The sequence below is a fragment of the Tauraco erythrolophus genome, chromosome 7 (assembly GCF_009769465.1).
Source record: "Tauraco erythrolophus isolate bTauEry1 chromosome 7, bTauEry1.pri, whole genome shotgun sequence".
Taxonomy (NCBI): domain Eukaryota; kingdom Metazoa; phylum Chordata; class Aves; order Musophagiformes; family Musophagidae; genus Tauraco; species Tauraco erythrolophus.
In genome coordinates, this window is record NC_141471.1 from 11,493,605 (window position 1) to 11,513,865 (window position 20,261).

The 20,261-nt window shown below is 40.9% G+C and overlaps 1 protein-coding gene across 1 annotated transcript in view; it reads right to left on the bottom strand.

Annotated features, from left to right (window-relative positions):
- DIP2C (DIP2 acetate--CoA ligase C (putative)) overlaps window positions 1-20,261 on the bottom strand; it is a 341,989-nt gene that overhangs the window by 60,559 nt on the left and 261,169 nt on the right. Inside the window, 7 exon segments of the mRNA XM_086614512.1 lie at window positions 3,097-3,177; window positions 3,964-4,073; window positions 6,169-6,370; window positions 13,634-13,748; window positions 14,735-14,943; window positions 17,117-17,253; window positions 18,865-19,004. Of these exon segments, the coding sequence (XP_086470638.1) occupies window positions 3,097-3,177; window positions 3,964-4,073; window positions 6,169-6,370; window positions 13,634-13,748; window positions 14,735-14,943; window positions 17,117-17,253; window positions 18,865-19,004 (994 nt within the window).

Below are 20,261 nucleotides of genomic sequence, written 5' to 3' on the forward strand. Positions count from 1 at the left end.
TTAGTCTGGAACAAAAGCTAAGCACATGCATATAAATGAAAGAAAGGCGTTTGTTGAATTTGAATAACTCTGGTCAGCATGAAAAAAAGAGAAAGTGACAATATGCTACAGGGTTTGGCAATTCAAATAGTGCTACAGTGTTTTAAATAGGACGCGTGTTATGGTTCTTCCATTCCCTAGAAACATGTACGTGTGTATATGCACACACACAAACAGACTTTTAGAAAAATAAATACTCTGTATCACAAAATTCACTATCACAGTTGGCACCTCAGAAGAGGAGTCCAGAAGAGAAGATGCAGGACTGATCGACTGTGCCTACAGCTGATCTGGCCAGGTCTGGGATGAGATAAAGGGATGGGGCAGTTTGGGAAGGGCTGCACCTCTCTGCCTGTGTAACTGTTCTGTGGAAAAAGAGGATTTCAGTCTCCAGTACTGGCATCTATCACAAACACTAAGTTCACTTAAAACTTAAAGGTGTTTTTAAGATCTGGCTTTGTTTCTTATTATCCTGTCTGAAGTAACTGACAACAAATTAAACTGATCTGTCCCCAACCCGAGTCCGTTTTGCCTGGGGCCGTGGCTGGTGGGTGATCCCTCCCTGTTCCTATTTGGACCCTCAGGCCTTTTCTTACATTTTTCTCCTCTCCACCTCACTGAGGGAGAGGAATGAGCAAGTGGCTCCCTGGTGGCTGAGCTGCCAGCTGGGCTAAACCATGACAGCCCTTTTCCATGACAACAAACTCAAACAGCGTAAACAAAGAGGACAAACCCACCTGAAAGTAAAAAGGGCAAAGTCGGGGCTTAGCACTCCTCTTCACAATCTTCAGCAACCACACTTACTGAAATGCACTTTAAGCAATTTCAATGAGTCTTCTGAACAATGTGGAGATCATTTCATTAAGAAAGCTTCCTCTAGAGACACATGTAACTATGGATGCTGGACTAGAGACAGCTGCTATCTGTCCAGCCCTAAACATGGCCAAAGCGACCTGATGTCTGGGTGTCCTTGTCACTGTAGACCTGCCGGTAGGAATGTGCTTCAACTCTTTGCTCCTTCTTTTAAGAAATGGCCTGTTTGCATAGTCACAGGAAGAAGGACCTTTTAGATCCCCACATACATCAGAAGCACAGGCCCCACTGACACAGAAAGCAAATTGCTGCAAATCATATAAATTTGTGCAAAACTTGTTTACGCTTCAGACTTCTGGCACTTGCTGCACACGCACCAGTGAAAGACAGTATTTATAACAAGTGCAGGGAAGGAGAATCCTGTTGTTGGACAAGAATCACTGGCAAGCACCAGGCAACTATTCCCTTTGGGTCTTTTATACGAGGTGTCCTGCAATGTAAAGGTGTTCCAATCCTTCATGACGCACACTAAAAACAATACACTGTGCTAATTTTGAAATATTCCAAATTCTCAAAAAGCTTGGGTTACAAGAAAACACCAATCTCAGTGGATTTCTATTAGTCATCCACTGCACGATGCCTGGATGTTTTAGAACAAAGTGTACAGACAATGTGCTAGCAATACAAAAAGGGAAAAGTTACAAACCAGAACAAAAATTCAAGATGGGCAATAAAAATAGCCTAGGCTAAAACACACCAAACCTGTCACTCCTTTCCATAAAACATTAAATCTCTCCATAAAGCACTACACCTCTCAAACAAATTTTGTATGATAAGATATTCCACACTGAGAGTATTAAAGGAGCAGAGAAACTGAATTTCAAAATTCAACTATTTTTCCCTTCTATGGAACAATAAATTACTTTGTTAATCCTCATTTTCCACATCGTGTCTTTCCCTCCTGTTTGAACCCTTCTGCCAGCATGGGAAGCCTGGCTTTATTTAAAGCTCAAAAGCAACAGCCTGTGTGGAGGAGATGGGACAGTACGTATCTCTGTCTCTTTCTCACGGCATCTTTGCTCCTAACTTACAGGACCGAACTACGCACTGTTTTAACGGTGTAATACTGAATCTATAAACAGTATTGCCTCTCAAGTTTTCTACTTTGCCACAGACACCTGCATTACTACTTCACTTTATCCGTCAAGTTACACATGCTAACATAATATTAGGTATTAATCTGAATTTAAAAAACATCATTTAATGACTTATTAGTAGCCTCAAACTGAACTTTGGTACCAGCACTGTAATACGGGCTGGGGAAGCATATCCTGTAAACACAGTAAGTCATCATTTCACAGAGGTTCACAAACTACTGGACGTTTAAGAACGTGTCCAAGTTGAGTAGGGACACGCATGGGCTGAGACAACACCAGCTACTCCAGGTGGCCCTGGGGGAATAGAACTATTCCAGACCCCTCCTCTCCTGGAGACTCTCACACACTACACAGGTTTCACAGTTTTGACAGATGTGTCTAGATGTACTGTGGTGGTATAGTTTGAAATCAGACTTTTTACAGTGGTCTTGGGAATTATTGATTTGTCATGTACAATCATTTAGGAAGTCTATAATGACCGACTCCTAGTAAAGCCAAATTCTGTACCATGTGACATGCATTAATTCATTTCTTATAAGCAATGAAATGCTGTGCCAGGCTGGCATCTCATGTAGGCTATCCTCTTCAGACCTGGTTGGATCCTGGACACATTTTATCTTCTCTTCACCTCCTTTCCCCATTCTCACACCTCCCCCTGAAGGTCCAGTCTCAAAACCAACAATCATTGTTTTATTTAGGAAAAATGCTCTGGTTTGCCAAGCCTGTACTTGTCAAACTGGAAATCAGGACGGTGAGCAGTATTAAACACTACTCTTTGGTATAGAAATGATCGGTATTGAAACAGATCTGCAGTGTCAGCTCACCCACAACATACATGTGGTGGAAAAAGAAATGAGAAATGTGTAAGGCGCGCTGCTGATAAAAAAACAATCTATATTTTGACAACTGGCAATGATTATTCTCTTTTCTTTTCTGCCTCAGTGAACATTAAATATAACAGCTGAGTAGTAATGGGAAAAGAAACAGAAAGGTCGTGTTCAGCCATAGCGTGAGCAGGTGCAGTTGCAATACCAGCTTGCCATTTTCCATACCACAGCCTCTCAGAGTAATGGTCTGAGCTTCTTACCCTGCAGTTGAGTAGAGTGTAAAGCACATGGTCAGGAGTGGTCTGAGCTCTCCACTGCAACACTTCTGAGAGGAAGAGGAACTAAAATAAAGCAGAGTGATAGTCATGACACTAAATTTTTGGGTTTAAAAACCACGTAACTATTTTTGCTAGTTTAGCTACATCTTTCTTATTTATATGCTACATTTTACATCAATACTCAGAAGCACTAAACATGAATTAATTCTCTTGTCGTGACACGTATTTATAGTAAGGTGCTTCTGCATGGTAGCAGCAGCCTCTCTGGAAGGGAAGCCGCTGCTGGGATTATGATCTCTTACTACATATACTTTCAAAGCAATAAACCAGTTCCTACCGATCTCTCTAAATTCAAGCATAGTTTTAATTCTTTAGCTTCCTCTCTTTTTCTTACTATAAAAATATTTATATAGCACAGAACTTAGTAATTTAATTACTCACATAAGCTCCCAACTGATCTGAATTTCAAGTTAATTTATATGGGATCAAAATAACAACAAATAAGGTCAGGACCATATATGCAAACAGAATTCCCTGGACTCCACTTGAACTAGTGAAAAAGATGCAACAGAGGGTGATTTCTGACAGAAGCCCCATTAATGCTTTCCACCATGTTTGTTCTGTTGTCCCACGTACACTTATAATAAAAAACCCATAGAGATGAGACGCAGTGACCCCCTCTCACTTTTAAAATATTTATCTGTAAAGAGGGTTCTGAAATATTTTAGCGTGAATGAGAAAAAACAATCAACAAATTCTGCAATAATAATAACAACACTTTCTATGTACTGCTAAGTGTCCTGATGCTAACTACCTAAATACAAGCCATATCATAAAAGTTTAGCTTACCTTTCTGGCTTGGTCATTATCTTCTATTTGCCCCAAATCTCTACCACTGGCCTGTGCAATTCTTTTTCCAGAGACCAAGTTCCCCACCATCACGGAGGCAGGGCCAATTTCTGGAATAAATCAGAAATGTGCTAAGTGCAATACAAATCCTTTTCTTGTGGATGATAATTCTTCATATTTCTTTTGCATTACGTGATGTTTTCCTCATTGCTACCTACCACACCAAACTTGAGCGCATCTCTGTTGTTACAATCTTTGGTTGATGGACTAGAAGTAGCTGAAAGATATGTAGGTGTGGATTCATCCTCTCTAAACACACCTTACTGAAGAGTCCATTTAGCATGGGCTCTCTACAGCCAGAGACACATCCCATCTGCCTTGATATTGGGAATCTTTGGAAAATTCAGCTCCCAAATTAGGCATGTCCATTGAAGTATGAGATGTATATGAGCTTCAGGGACAATGTTCCTGTTTCTCTCCTCTGTTCCCTGGTTTAGGTTGCATCTGTATTAGCAATTCTGTAATGCTACAGACATGAAGTGACAAGGACTAGGAAGGCAGATGATGCATATGAGAAAATATATGCTAGTCCTTTAGCACAAGGTAGAGACTGAAGAAAAATAATTTAACTTTAGAAGAAAGGAAGATGCCAAGGCTAACACTCCTCCATGAGGTGGATTTCACTGATGTTTTGTTGCTGCCTTTAGGGAAAAATACACTTACGTTACCATTTGTTTTCTGCTCCTCCAGCATGGATTACTGATGAACTGCAATTGATATCAGGCTTTACTTCTAGTCTATGATGTCCAAGGTTTGTCTCAGTGATGGTACGTGGTATAAGTGTCAAAATTCGAGATGCCTGAGCAACCAGGTAATGTACAATAAACAACATCTACAGACTACTCTGCTTTGAAAAGAAGAAAGCCATATATCCTCTGGGTATGTCACAACTATGCAAAATTGGAGAATGTGATGCTATCAGTTTTGTTTCTGCATTCCTGGCATTGCTTTTACCATACTGATATACAACGTATACATTATGTATCTGTAAGTTTCTCCATAGCATTAATCCCAATTCAGTGATTACTTTGCAAAGCAGCAACAAGAAAATACCAAAGCAAGCGCTGCAGTTAAAGCCTTCATTGCTTTTGTTAAACTAGTGGAAGTCACTGTTGGCCTCTGACAGTCCCAGTATCCACAAAATGAGATTAGGCTTTGATTTCTGAAACGTTTGTCCGAAGGTTTTAAATAAAGAAATAAGCTGATGGTTTTGGTAAGCTTGCACTGAATTCATGATGGATAGTCCCCACATTCAAGATCCAGAGGGTAAAACCATTTTGTATTTCAAGCTGGTTTTCAAAGTGGAAAATAACCAACACTTAGTCTAACATAGCTGAATTCAGGTCTTACGCCTGAGGCTACAGATCCAGAAATCCTTGAAATTAATCTGAGTACTAAAATATGCAATTGGATCCAAAGTAAAAAATTTGCTAAAAAGGTTCTTGTTCATTGGGCATGAGTAACCAGCAACTGGACTACAGCAGGCTACAAGGGCTTTCTCAGTCATTTGGGTCAGTGCCTTGCTGTATTGTTTCATGCAATATTTTTTATAAAGTGTGGCAGAACTTCTGAATAATCATCTTAAAAATAGTTAGGGTTTTCCCTCAAATATACCTGATGCAAGAATAACGCGGAACCTCCCTACTCAGGTAAAACCCTTTATCCTCATTCTTGAGTTTAATTTATTCATGACCAGTTTTTAAGTATTTGTTCTTCTTGCAACAATGTTATTTACTGTCATTTACTGTCAACACTCCTATTCCTCTCTCTTTCTATTTTAATAACTTAACCTTCAAATAAACCAAGATTTTATTTTTCTGTTTTGGTTTCAGTCCATCCTCTTGAAACATGACCGGCCAGGAATTTACAAAGAACTCCAGGTGTGGTCTTAGTGGTGCCTTTTAGAGTGAAACATCCTCAACTTTACTGAACCTAGGTTTCTGGAGCATTTTTCCTTGCATTCTTTGTGAAAGTACTTCTAGCTTCTGCCAAACCAATGACGTCCTTACCACACCTGGAATATGTAACAGGAACAGCTGATCGAGGTGATTCTCACCTGCATTAACAGTTGCTTGATTTTGCTCCATTACAGTAGCAAGAACACACAGCATTAAGTCATGGTCCCTTTGCTTTCGCTCATCTTACCTGGTTGTTTTTGCCTTGGTTTAGGCAGGTTTGTTACACATGTGTGGGGACACATCAGCACGTTACAGGGATGCAGCGATCCTTCCAAGAAGAGCTGTTTGGTTTCTGACAGGTGTATTCCTCCCAGCGGCGTTTTGGGAAGCGTGTTTGCTGGTACGAGTGCTAAGCAGTAGACTCCCACTTGATGAATACTGTCAATAGCCTAAAAAAAAGCAGGAAGTCGATGTTAATGAAAGGGTAATTTTTCATCATTCTAATAAGCACATGTTGTTCTGAATGACTGCATAAAATAACCCTAATAATTAACTGGCAGTGGAAAGACACTTCAGCAACGTCAGTGATAAGGAGGTTCTTTTCAGTGGGAACAGGTGGACAGAAATGTAACACTGACGTTATTACATTCAATCCAGAAGATAAAAAAGCAAACAAAAACGTGGTGATAAGTACATAGAAATCTATTAAGACATGCTACCTAGGCATCCCTCAGGCACATATTAGTAGCACATACCCTGGAGATTTATTACTAAGATGGGCTGGCAACTCACGTGAAACTGATTTCAATTGCTACACTTTTCAGAATTAAAATTCAAAGGATTCCTATCAACTTAACATCCAGTTCATCATGCAGAGCAAAGAAAAATTTCAAAGGCTGCACGTACTGCATGTATCTCAACATATGTGGTCAACACACTGGATGGAAGACATGCCATCCAGAGGGACCTTGACAGGCTGGAGAGGTGGGCCTATGAGAACTTCATGAAGTTCAACAACGCCAAGTGCAAGGTCCTGCACGTGGGTCGGGGCAATGCCAAGCACAAGTACAGGCTGGGTGGAGAAGGGATTGAGCGCAGCCCTGAGGAAAAGGACTTGGGAGTGCTGGTGGATGAGAAGCTCAACATGAGCCAGCAATGTGCGCTGGCAGCCCAGAAAGCCAACCATGTCCTGGGCTGCACCAAAAGAAGGGTGGCCAGCAGGTCGAGAGAGGGGATTCTGCCCCTCTACTCTGCTCTCGTGAGACCTCACCTGGAATACTGCATTCAGCTCTGGAGTCCACAACACAAGAAGGACATGGAACTGCTGAAGTGAGTCCAGAGGAGGGCCACGAAGATGATCCGAGGGCTGGAGCACCTCTGCTATGAAGACAGGCTGATAAGAGTTGGGGCTGTTCAGCCTGGAGAAGAGAAGGCTCCGGGGTGATCTTATTGCAGCCTTCCAGTACTTAAAGGAGGCCTGCAGGAAAGCTGGAGAGGGGCTTTTTACAAGGGTGTGTAGTGATAGGACAAGGGGCAATGGCTTTAAACTGAAAGAGGGGAGATTTAGATTAGATCTAAGGAAGAAATTTTTCACTCTGAGGATGTTGAGGCACTGGAACAGGTTACCCAGAGAAGTTGTGGATGCCTCATCCCTGAAAGTGTTGAAGGCCAGGTTGGATGAGGCTTTGAGCAACCTGAACTAATGGAAGGTGTACCTGCCCATAGCATGGAGGTTGGACCTAGATGATCTTTAAGGTCCCTTCCAATCCAAAACACTCCATGATTCTATGATATACCTACTGATGTAAGTAGCTTACGGATTATAAATTTTTTTCTAATAAGTGTTTTACTCCATGATCACTGTGTAAAAGATCGTCAGGCAGAAATGGGAAATCACAACAATATAAGGGAAAACTATGAAACTATCAACTTGAAAAAAAATCTGTTGAAAGAAAACCTTAAAAATAAGCATCTTTGAATTTCCACTGGGACAGAGTTAGTTTTTCTTTTTAGTAGCTAGAAGAGCTCTGTGGCCTAGATTTAGTCTGGGACTTGTTATGAGAAGAATATTGATAGCACACTGATGCTTATAGTTGGTGCTGAGACACCAAGGACCTTTCAGCTTCCCATGTTTTGCCAGTGTGCAGGAGCACAACAGGCTGGGGGGGAGCATGGCTGGGACAAGGGGCCCACAACTCCTCTTATGATTTGAATTTAGACTTAGGATTGAGGACAAAATTGGCCAATGGAATATTCCATAGCATGCAATGACCTGCCCAGAATGTAGATGAGGGTTGACAGGGAAGCTGTGTTCTCTGTCTTTTGCTGGGGACTCTCTTGGAGTCTCAGAGTTCTCTTTCTCTCTCTTTGTCTGGGATTGCGGTGTCAGGACTTATCTGTCTTGAGATCCCCTGCTAGGATGGGACAGCCGCTGGTCACTGACTGGTGAGCAATTACACTGTGCATCATTTGTTTGTATATATAATTTATATGTATATAAAATTATTATAATATTATTATTGTTATTATTATTATATTGTTCTTATCTCAACCCATGAGTCTCCTTCCCTTTTCCTCTTTAATTCTCTTTCCCAACTCCACAGGGGTGAGGGAGGGTGAGCAAGCAGTTGCATGGCGTTTAATTGCTGGTCGGGTTAAATCACGACATATAGTAACCATGTTCATTGTCTGACAAGTGGAGTAAACTGCATCACTTTCAAGAAATCTATAATGTACAGTATCTATGTAATTTACTTAGGTAAACATGAATATCCATGCACTTAGATTTTAATTCCATATGCATTTTAACTAGTTATTTTCCTTACATTGCAGCAAGCGAGTGAGTTAGAAAAATAACTTCAGACATCCATACAGGAGGAACAAATTACAGACAGCATCTCTAATGAGTAGTTAAGTGTTCAAAAATATAATTTACCTAACTTGCATTTTAATTTTTAACTGTGAGAAAAGTGAACACACACATCTGTTGCCTTGAAGATAAAATCTATATTCGGAGAATCAAATAATGATTTATAGTCACGTACTTAAATGTAGACCAATAAATTACTGATTATTTCTACAGAGACTCTAAGTAAAGCTTTGCTTTTGGCTTCTGTTTGCTTCATTTTTTACTGATTTTATTGTGAAATCTTGTAAGAAAGTGTAATAAAGTAGTTACTCATTTTACAAACATTGCAGTTTTAGTAGTGGTAGATCTCACAATAGTACTGGAAGATCTTGCTGCTGGTCTACAGACACCTTACCTGAAAGATCAGGAATAGCTAGGTATATATGACAGTCAACACACAATGCCTCCTATTTCTGGCGGAAACCATCATAACCTGCACAATGTAATCGTAATGTTACTTGTAGGTCCTGAAAAGCAGTGATAACTCATGGGATCCTCATCTGACATCAGCTTGAAGGAAAACTATTACAGGGCAAGTAACCACTCTTACTCAAACGTAAAACAGTGTGGCTCCTAGAGTTGGTGAATAGAAAGCAATATCCAGCTGGGATGGCATGATATCATTATATATAATAATTCCCCAGTGACTTCCAAACCGTATCCTTAGAGCCACCTCTGCAGCACAATGCCTGATGAAATTGTCACCTTTCACACTTTTGAGTTTGGCACATTTCTGAAGCAGGGAACGACTGTTTCACAAGGACAAGCACTGATGAACTGAGCCTTAAAATTTTGAGAGAGAAAAGCACCAGCCTATTTTAATAGTGCTGGCATTCATGCCTCTTGATGAGATCACTTGGTTTTTGAAATGACTTTGTCCAGTCAGAAGTAAACAGAGTATCTGAAATCTTTATCCCTTTGTTTCAATGAGAAAACAATTAGATATAACAAAACTTGCAGAGAGTCAAGATTGCTACGTTGTTAAAGCTAAGAAAACATCACATTCTGAAAAATTTCTCTGGGTAGACAGACACTTTCCAGTTCTGCAGTATATCTCCTAGCTTTGCCTAGCCCTGTCCAGTCCTGCCAGCGTGCTGGCACTGGTAAAACTAACATCCAATCTGCCAGGTACAGGAACCACAACCCTGCCTGAAGAGACAGATCAGTTTGCAGCAGCCTGGAAGATGAATAGATATCTAGGATCCATCTGACTGAACTGCTGGGTCACCTGGGACCTTCACTCACAATGTCACTAGAATACCCTCCTCCTTCACCTCTCTCAAGAAACTCTATACCCACCCCGACCGCTCCCTCCCAATCATGTCTCTCCTAAAACTCATAGATGCAGTTCAACACAGTCCCGTACGCACAGCAGCTCTACCATCCTTCAGTCCTCTGCTGTGGGCAGGAAGGGTCAGGGAGAGTCAGAATAAGGTGCAACCCACTGGAAAGAAGTTTGCAAATTGATGCAGTGCAACTCTAGGGAAAAGATGTAGAGACACAGCCAGGCACAGTCGAAGAAGGTAGTGTAGGGCAGGGCTGCCACGGGGCAGCACATGTGGGTGTCACACAGGTCTCACAAATATCATCAGAAATGAGCAGCTATTTGGTAGAGTTTGTTATCATGGATGTCATTGAGAGTCATGACTCAAGTGTGATACTGTTAGTTGCTCTTCACAAGCAGATGATTCAGATACAACTGGTTACCACTTCCTGACATCTATCATTAAAACTGATTGGGAAGGAGGCACAAAGCATTCCACGTGTTCCTGGCTTCTGTCCTCCATCTCCGCTCTCAGCTAAAGTGGAATCAGAAACTTCTTGTTTACATAGTGACACATGCCAGAGTTGCAGAGTTCATACACAGGTGAAGAAAGCAGTCACACATATGTGCACTTTGATATATGGCCTACCATTCTCAGACACTGCTGTGACTTGATCATACTCAGAATAATAGGATTGACTTTTGGCAGGATTAACTTGACACAGGACCAGTGTTCAGTACTGAATTCTACTGGCTATGTCTTACTGGTGTAAGACACGATTTCTGTAAAAGTCACAAAAATGCTCAGCTGACAAAACAGAAGTGTTAAGTCCAGTGTTTCAATCTTTTCTTTAGGAGCTTGTTACTTGATAAAAATTATCTAAGCATAGGCAATCCAAAAGCCTTTTCTTCTGAAATAGGTTGTCCTCGGTGCTACTAGGTGCTTCAAAGGCTTTCCGTGTGATGGACAAGCCAGAAATTCTAGCTTTTCTTGGCAACAATTTAGATCTACTGTGACTATGAGATGCCTCTAGCTGTTTGAAATGTAGCCATCTTCTAAACCTAGAGAGTCCATGAACCTGTCTTGAGATGGATGAAAGCTCACTTGTTCAGTTTCTTCAAGGATACAGTAGACAGACTCCATTTCTTACTCAGTACAAAGTAATAAAGAATAAAAACACCTTCTCTGAATTGTGTGGTATCTTTTTCTTTGGCTCTTGGGTAAAGTAAAAAAGATGTTTGCAATATATTTAGCTGAGAAGAGTCCTTGAGGAAGAATAAAAAGGAAGTTAAGCAAGGGAAATAGCAGTAACAGGTGACAAACTGTACAAAGAGCTGAAATAATTTCATAAGGTAGCAACAGACAGACTTCATTTGACAACATCTCTGTTAAACCGATTGCTTTTGAAAGAGGATTGGCTTAACATGGAGATTAAGAAGATGGAAGATAACTGCTTTTTAAAGTATCTAATTTTTTGTCTGACGATATTTGAGTTGAAGAACCTTTGAGTATGGTAATGATATTGCTTTAACTTGGACTGCTATATGTAAGGAGAAGATCAGGATTTTTTAGTATTCAGTAGCTTCTGTCTTCTGGTCAGAGTGTCCACAACACCATCAAGGTGGGTTTCATCACAGTGGTACGTGCCTTGCATGATGCACCAGACAGCTGAAATGGGATTCCTTGCAACAGGTGTCCTCTATGCACATAACCTCACTGCAGATACCTACATCTGAGCTAATCAATCACTTCCCTTCATTTCAGTGGAGAGAAATATGCATTTTTAGGCTGTGTTTCATTTAGTTTATTTTAGCTATCAACATGGTGCACTAAAAACACATAACTCTCTCCCATTGATTAAAAAAAATCTGGAGACCTAGGTCAGATATGTATATCTACTTTTGATGAGGTCAACTCCATATCAGTGCCGTAACTGTTTAGTAGGAGACTTTAGTAGCTTTTGACAGTAAGAGTATGTAATACATCCATTCATTACCCTTTTGAAATAAGAAATGACTATATCCTTATGAACCATACTCTCTCCTTGCTATCACTTACTTCAATTCATCCCTGTTTTCTTACAGTATTTTGATTAGGAAAAGGCTCACTCTCTGTATATGTGTGTGCATGGCTTGATGTGGGGGGGAGGTTCTGGTGGCAGAAGCTGCCCATCAGATCGGACACCCATCCCCCCCGGGGCTTGAGCCAATCGGCGCCTCTGCGAATTGCCCTATTTACGTTGGGACAAAGGAACCGGAAAGGTGTGCCTTTGCCCAGGAGCGAGGAGAAGGGAGGGGGGCGCTGCCCTCGCTCCCCGGCGCCCGGTCATGTGGTGGCCCAGGCCAGGTCGGTGCCACCTGCTGAGGATGGCCGTGGTGGAGCCGCTTGGGGAACTCGGGGAGAGCTCCGCTCCCAGGGTGCCCACCGGGCCGAGTTCACCCAGAAAAGACTGAGGTCTGAGAGAAATGGCCATGCAGACACGTGGTCAGTGAAGATGGAATGGGACAATGTGTGCCGCAGCTGAGTCCCCTTGCAGACAGGCCCCTTGCAGACAAAAGGCAGTCCTCGGGGGAGCAGAGACCCACTTGCAGCCCGTGGAAGATCCACGTCGAGAAGAGATGCCAGAGCCTGAGTACGGTACGCATCTGGAGTCTGTGGGACAACCCCTGCCGATGGGGAGATGTTTTGTTTAAAGGAGATGCCTGAGCCTGAGACTATTGTGAATTATGGGCACAAGTCAAGGTGCATTTACGCATTTAAAGTCTGTATGGAGACGCATTTAAGGTCGATATGACGACCCACGCCAGAGCGAGTGGCAACAACTCCCTAAGAATCCGAGACTGTGGTAAAGCCCGCACCTGGAGCAATCCAATGGGGTAAGGATTTGCCTCCTGCGGGTAGGACTCACGCTTTCCCCGTGAGTAGGGGATCCACTGGAGCAAGGGACAATGGTGTAAGGACTCCTTCTCCTTTAAGAGAAGCGGCAGTAACAACATGGAATGAACTGACCTGCACTCCCCCAGTCCCTGCCCCCCTGCGCCGCTGTGGGGAGGAGGTAGAGCCGGGAAGAAAAGGCAAAGGGGGGAAGTGGTGTTGTTTTTTTAAGATTTGGCCTTGTTTTCTTGTTATCCTCTCAAGCAATCGTTTTGTTTGCTTTTATCTTTTTAGGTAGCTGTTAATAAACTGTTTTGCTTAAAGGAAACTGAGCCTCTTCTGCCCGGGACCATGGTTGGTGGGTGCTGCTCTGTTCTTGTCTCGACCCTCAGCTCTTTTATTATATTTTTCTCCTATCCACTTTACTGGAGTGGGAGAGATGCATGGAGTTTAGTTGCCGGATCGGCCTAACCCACGACAGTGTGGCCTAAATAGGAACTGCCACTCAGAAGAATCTAATTTTGTGTTCATTAGGTGCAAGTGCAACTGAAGGTGGAGTGCAATTACTCAAAGACAAATGTCAGTTACCTTGGGGGTCTGAAAGATCAATAAAAAGAATATAAAGCAGGAAAAAACAGCTTCCAAATGTACATAAAGAGCATTACCTGGAGAACTCTACTCATCCATTGAAAACTGTCTTCCTCTGTGGAATCTGGCCTTTGTTCAGCAACAATAACTATCCTTTCATCGTGCAGCACGCTCACTGAAAACACGGCTATTCTATAGAAGAAAAGGGTAGAAGGGTATTTAGTGGCAGGACAGATGGAAAAACCTGTCTTCTAAGTTAACCGTCCATAACTATGATTTTGTTATTTATTACTCAGACAACCAGTGCATCCATTAGTATTTTATTTATGGGGGAAACGCAACAACAACAGTTTTGGATAACTTCTGGAGGAGAAATAGGTAGCTTTGTTCTAGAATCATGTAAATGCAGGCCTAGTGTCACAGCAGAACTGGAGAACAGGTTGCCCAGAGAAGTTGTGGATGCCCCATCCCTGGAAGTGTTCAAGGACAGGTTGGATGAGGCTTTGGGCAACCTGGTGTAGTGGAGGGTTTCCCTGCCCATGGCAGGGGGGCTGGAACTAGATGATCTTTAAGGTCCCTTCCAACCCTAACCATTCTATGATTCTATGATTCTTGGGATTAGAAAAGCAACACATTTAGGTCACGCTGAGGCGGTTGTTAAACTGTTGCATAAGAGCCAGCATAAGCACCTTCTTTGGCCCTGTCTTAGAAGAAAGTAATTGCAACAACATTTTCTGAGTGGTCTGCCATGAGATCAAGTGTGAGAGCATGTTACTCCATTAGGCTCTTCAGAAGTGTTAGATGTCTCCTGCTCTGTTTCAGCACACTAGGAAGGTCTCACAAGGATCTGCTGTCATGTTCAGGAACTTCAGTGTTAGGCATATCGGAAATGTTCAACTCGGACAGAAAGGATCCTGTTGAGTCAACACCTTCAAAATTAACCAGCTGTACAATTGGAAATTTTAATAATCACAGTTTCAAACCTTAGCATTTAAAGCCTGCCTCAACACTGTCTTAGGTTTCCCTCTGCTGTCTCCTGGTTCTACCATTATGAACAGCAACGGAGGAAAACCACAATGCGGAGCAGGCACTGCCTTCTGAAGGCATTTTGGGTCATTTACACCTGATCTAAGCAAAATAAAGATTTCTACATAATATAAGAAAAGAAAGGATCAAACCTTCCCCTGTAGACAAATTTCATTGGTTCCACAGCCAGTGCTGTTGCTACAATGTCATCAGCATTATGTCTTCTTCCACTGACAACCATCAAGCCATCCATTTTGCCGATAACAAAGACAAGTCCGCCTGGTCCTATAAAGCCTAGTAGTCCAGTCCTTATAAAAGGATATTCAGTGATGGGGCCACCAGAACTGGTCATAGGAAACACCTGTAATACAGAGAAACACAGGTCTTCAATTCTATACACAGAGATCATGCTGCTAAATATTTCAGGCATGGTGTGTCAGATGGCTCTTCTGGAATGAAGTAAATAGGTCCTTGGTGATGCTCTTTACTCTTCACTGACCATGAAGGGAGCATCAGGAAACTCCTCGACTAGTGTGTGAAATTTTCAATACCTGACTTCCAGAAAGTTCAATCCCACTCTGTTTACCATACACGTTTTACCTAACCACGGCTCTGTAAATCATTTATGACCTTAAAAACGATACATAAATCAACACAAAAAGTATTGAATAAAAAAACCTGCTGTGCAGAGTGCAGCTAACCTGAGGTGCTATGTATAGGTTACTGAGAGATTAAATCATAAACATTACAGTAGAGGTTCTTTTCGGTACCTCATGCTCATTTCCAGTGCATTATAGAGAAATAAGCAGGCCAGAAGTGAAGCTATTTTAAGGTACTGTACATTGATGACTCTTGCAGCTGACCACATTTTTATCTAAGGTCAATTAAGTTGATAAAGCCTTCTGTAGCATGTCTAAAAGTGACAGCTCTATACAGAGCTTCTCCAAACGTTTGAACACCAGATGCATTTGTGACTTCCACAGGACAGATTTCTACTGCTTTTCCTATCCTAACTAGCACAGCATTATCCTTCTGGCACATGGGCTACTTCAAGCTGCATTCTGACACAACCACACTTTCCTGCCATCGCTTCTTTAAACTGAAATAGTCTAAAGGCAAGTCATTTAAGGCAATGTTAAGTGAAAGACCATGGCTATATAGCGTCCTTCAAGGCTCATCTAAAAAGAAAGGTCAAATTCTGCTTCCAGATGCTCATGGGTGACTCTTATTGAACAGATTTAATGCTTACACATCCTCAGTCATAATTCATCTCAGGAACACAAAACTTTTTGACTCTCTAATATCTGCAACATGAATTACATAGCAAAACAGAAAAGAAGCCCACTTGGAGAGGGCTCCTAAGAACATGTGTAACTTTAAAAATGAGTGGTCCTGCTCACTCAATGGAATTCTATTTGCTCACGATTAGCAGTAAGTTGAAATCAGTCTAAATATGCTGTTAAACAGCAGATCCAGTTATGAATTATGAATGATTTTACAATTACAGCAGGTACTACAAAATGAACGTATCTGTCTACCCTGAAATATGTCAAATCCAGGATTATCATTCACACAGGGTGTTGCCAACTGTATTTGTAGTACAGTAATCAGTTGTCAACAAATTTCAGATCACAATAGCATAGTAGGATTCCTGGCTTTATAGCAGGATGGAGAATTGTATCCACTAGTCTCCATTAATTATTTAATGTATAGCATTTACAACATTCAGATCTGCATTTTACAGGAGATATTAGCCATGTTTGGTCTATTAAAAATGGTAATGTCAGAGCACTTGTTAAGGGAAATGTGAATACATTTTTCTCAAATATTAGAAGAGAAAAGGATCAGGACTCAACAAAAATCTCAGCTCAAATGTTTTCAGTATTTCTCTGATTTGTTCAGTCTTTCATACCGGCCTCATCAGAAGTTAATGATAACAAGTGAGCAAGTACAACGGAGCTATCAATACAGCTGTTTTGGAGCTGAAACCTACTGGAAAACAGATTCCACAAAGCAAAAAGGCTTTCACCAAAAGCAATTCAAACAAAAGCAGGTGAGGATTAATTACAAAAAGGCATCTTTGCTACTCAGATACCTTTTGAAGACTACATCTGTCAGGATTCTGTACAAAGGCAAGCCTTTAATGCTGGCTGCATTGTGGAAATGTTGGAAACTGCTTTTTAAAGATACCCAGTAGCCTTCCTACTGTTTGTAACAATCAAATTCTGCACGTAGTTAGCTCATAGACTTGTTCAGTCTGATTGTTTCAGCCCCTGGTATCTTCCTTCAAAATGAAAGTAAAAGCTCTTCAGGGCCAAAACTAAATCCACATAAAGATCTGCTATTGCACTTTATGAAATGGGGTTCAGTGCCGATTATCTGGCTAGAGTACCTAAGATCTCAAGCCACGAGTATTGATTATTACAGCTATTCTGATACTATTACTATCAATATTTTATGTCAAATATTATCTTGAAATGGAAAAAGTTAAAAAGGAAGGCTTTTATATATAGCATTTTTTTTTGTCAGCTTACCTCAAAAGTATTTTTGGTCATGCCCGAGAGTCCATAATATGATGTACCTGTTGCAATAGCACATACACAAAGTTCTCCTATTTCATCTGTTTTACAGAGCTGAGGAATTCCATCCGGCTTCACTGAACACATTATGGCTAGGGGGAGAGCAAAGTACTTCTTTAAAAAATAATATAAAATGAACTACAGAATAATATAAATGCTGTGGGAAAAACATCTTGGTGGCGTTGACACAAACAAATAAATTATATGTAGACTCTAATGTCTAACAATCGGTTTCTCAAACATTAAGGTGCTCAACATTATCAAATGTTATTTATATTACAAATAATACTAACACAAAGATCTTTATGTAAACTCAGTCTTTACATTGATAACAAAACCTAATTTGCCTTGCTCTCTAAAATTTCAGTTGATCTGTAACATCGCTGTGAAGTGTGATTGTGTTCCCAGTTTTGCATACTGAAGACTCGATTTGCCACAGTCAGTGCAAAATGAAATAACCTAATGGAGTTCTTGATAATAATTGTACCGCCAAGGAGGCGGGCAACCAGGAAAACCACCTCTCACAAAGTAGCAAATAACACCATATGAAAGATCAAGATATTCTAGCAGACTAGTACAGTTGTTTTACTGAGAATTTATCAGAGCTTAGACTCCCTCTCACCGGTCTTACAGGTCTGGAGAGACAGCAGGAGCTAACACGGAGGGATTAGAAAGCACTGGTCTGAGGAAGAAAAACTATTTTATGTGTAAGCCATGTGAATAATAATCAGGTATGCTGCTTTAGCTACAGTCCCTGGAGTAGGAGTCCAGCACGTGTAGCCTTTGCAGTTGAGAGGAGGATATGATGAAAAAGAGAGATCAGAAATGCATCAGCATGTCTTCTAAGTACAAGCGTAAAGGCTCTTGAACGACTGTTTTCCCTCCTTTTTACTCTGAGGATAAACAGGAGTGTGTACTTTTATTAAAACTATCAGAGTGTAGTATGAGATGCAAGATAGCACATCTATAATAATATCTTGTATGATAACTGTTAGACAACAACCAATCTTATCTTCTGTTATTTTAAGTTGTTCAACTGAAATTTTGTAAGATGCATCAATATGTTTTATTCATTTGGTGCACAACAGACATTCTCTTACGGAAAACTACAGTATTATCCTTTTCTAGTCCCTATAACATCTCATTTAAAATCTAGCTCTTATGAAAAATCTTATCTGCGTCTTTAGAAGCACTGGCTTCAGTCTGAATTTATCAACGTGAACTGTTTGGTCATACCTCCTCTTTCTAATAACTGGGTGATAGCGCAAGATCTTCGGAAAAACATTCCACAAGCCTTCAGATTGCAATTTTGTTGATCCTTAGCATAGGTTATGAAAACTTTCACTACCGAGTTTCATCTGGGTCAGGCTTATAGATATTTATAGCCTCCAAACACTGTACTCCAACTTCTCTCTTTTCTCTACCAGTATCTCACAGTTAAGGAATGGATATTCTAATGTGGTGGCAGGCTGTTTAAAACACGCCACTAACGCAAGTAGAGACAGCCACTGAGGTTAACAGAGAGAAGAAACCTTGGGATTTCCAAACCATGAAGGTTTACAAGGCAACGCTTTTGGACTAAAATGTTTTCAAGTACACACGTTCTAATCCCAAAGCTCGTTGTCTGACAGCAAAGTACGCCCACCTATGACTTGCTACAGCTAAATACTTAATTAGACTAAGTTTCAAAGAAAGTCCCTTACCTCCTGGCATCACTAAACCAACATCCTGGACAGTCAGAACGGAAAGCTTTTCCTCAGAGTCCACTCGAATGACTCCATAAGTGAGACCATGCATGGACAGAACTCCTCTTCCTGGTGGCTGATTGCTGTCATCTGTTGGCCTGCAACCATGGGGTATAACATCAGTGCACCATCAGGCAGACGTAAGCATTTCCTTAATGGACTACTATTGCAAATACTCTTCTATTTGATAGTTTAACATTTCGTCCTCTTTTTTTTCCCTACTAGACCCGACAGAATCCTGTTTTTCAGGCATTTCTGAGTAATTATGTCTGTCAACTCTCCCATTCAGTAGCCACCCACATATACAGGGTTGCAGAGATGAAAGTAACCCCTAACATTCACCCAAAACAGCCTGTATTTATTTTCAGATAGATTTATAAAGATTGCTTCATAACCCAAGTAAAGACCTTCTGCCTTGTTTTCAAACTACTGAAAGGCAGTGTAGGTGATGTGGAGGGTAACTGAACTCCAAATATTTGCAACTGATCACTAAATAACTTAACAAACTCTCAGTATGTTACCTAGTTTGAGGCATCCAAGACCTAGGAAACCAAACTCACCTGCCAGACTAAAAGCCTAAGTCTAGCACACTGGTATCAAAGCCAAGATCAGAATACAAGTATGCTGTGTTGATACCACAGATACAACTTCCCACTCCCGATATTTAAGCATTTAAAATTACCAAACGAAAGAAATTAGGTTGTAATAGATTCACTGTCAAGTATCTGTGGAAGCTGCATGGACTTTACCATCTTCATTTTAGTGCATAGAATTGAATTCTTCCTATTTTAATTTACCATATGAAAATTAAAACAAATTACACCTTCATCAGTCATGGTCAAAATGTTGTGGATGCAGCCTCTTTGTAATACCTCAGTTTGCTCAGATTCACTGCCAACACGTTGTACAATTCCACAGCATCAGCACAAGCTGTCTGTCAACTTGTTTCAGTATGAAACCACAGCTGTATCAGTGGATACAATTATACATACGTAGAATGTGGCTTGAGCAAACGAATGTTGACGTACACAAGTTATTAAGTCAGGGCAATATGTCAGGGCTTTTCATGTTTGGAAAGATTCTTATACTGTCCTGCATTTTAAAATGCAAAATGGGAAGGTAACGTGATGCAGATTTGAGTGTGGATAACGTATCCGTGTAGAGCAGCCAGACTCGGGCTATTTTCAAGACGGATAAACCAGTCAATATTTAGTTCAAGATTCTGCATTTTTCCTAAATAGTCCATCATAACACAACTATTTTTTAACAGTTAATGTCCTTTTACATGACATTTCTCCTCTACTGTGCTTGAAATACTAGATGGGCCTTAGCCAGCCGAGCTCACGTAAGCCTTG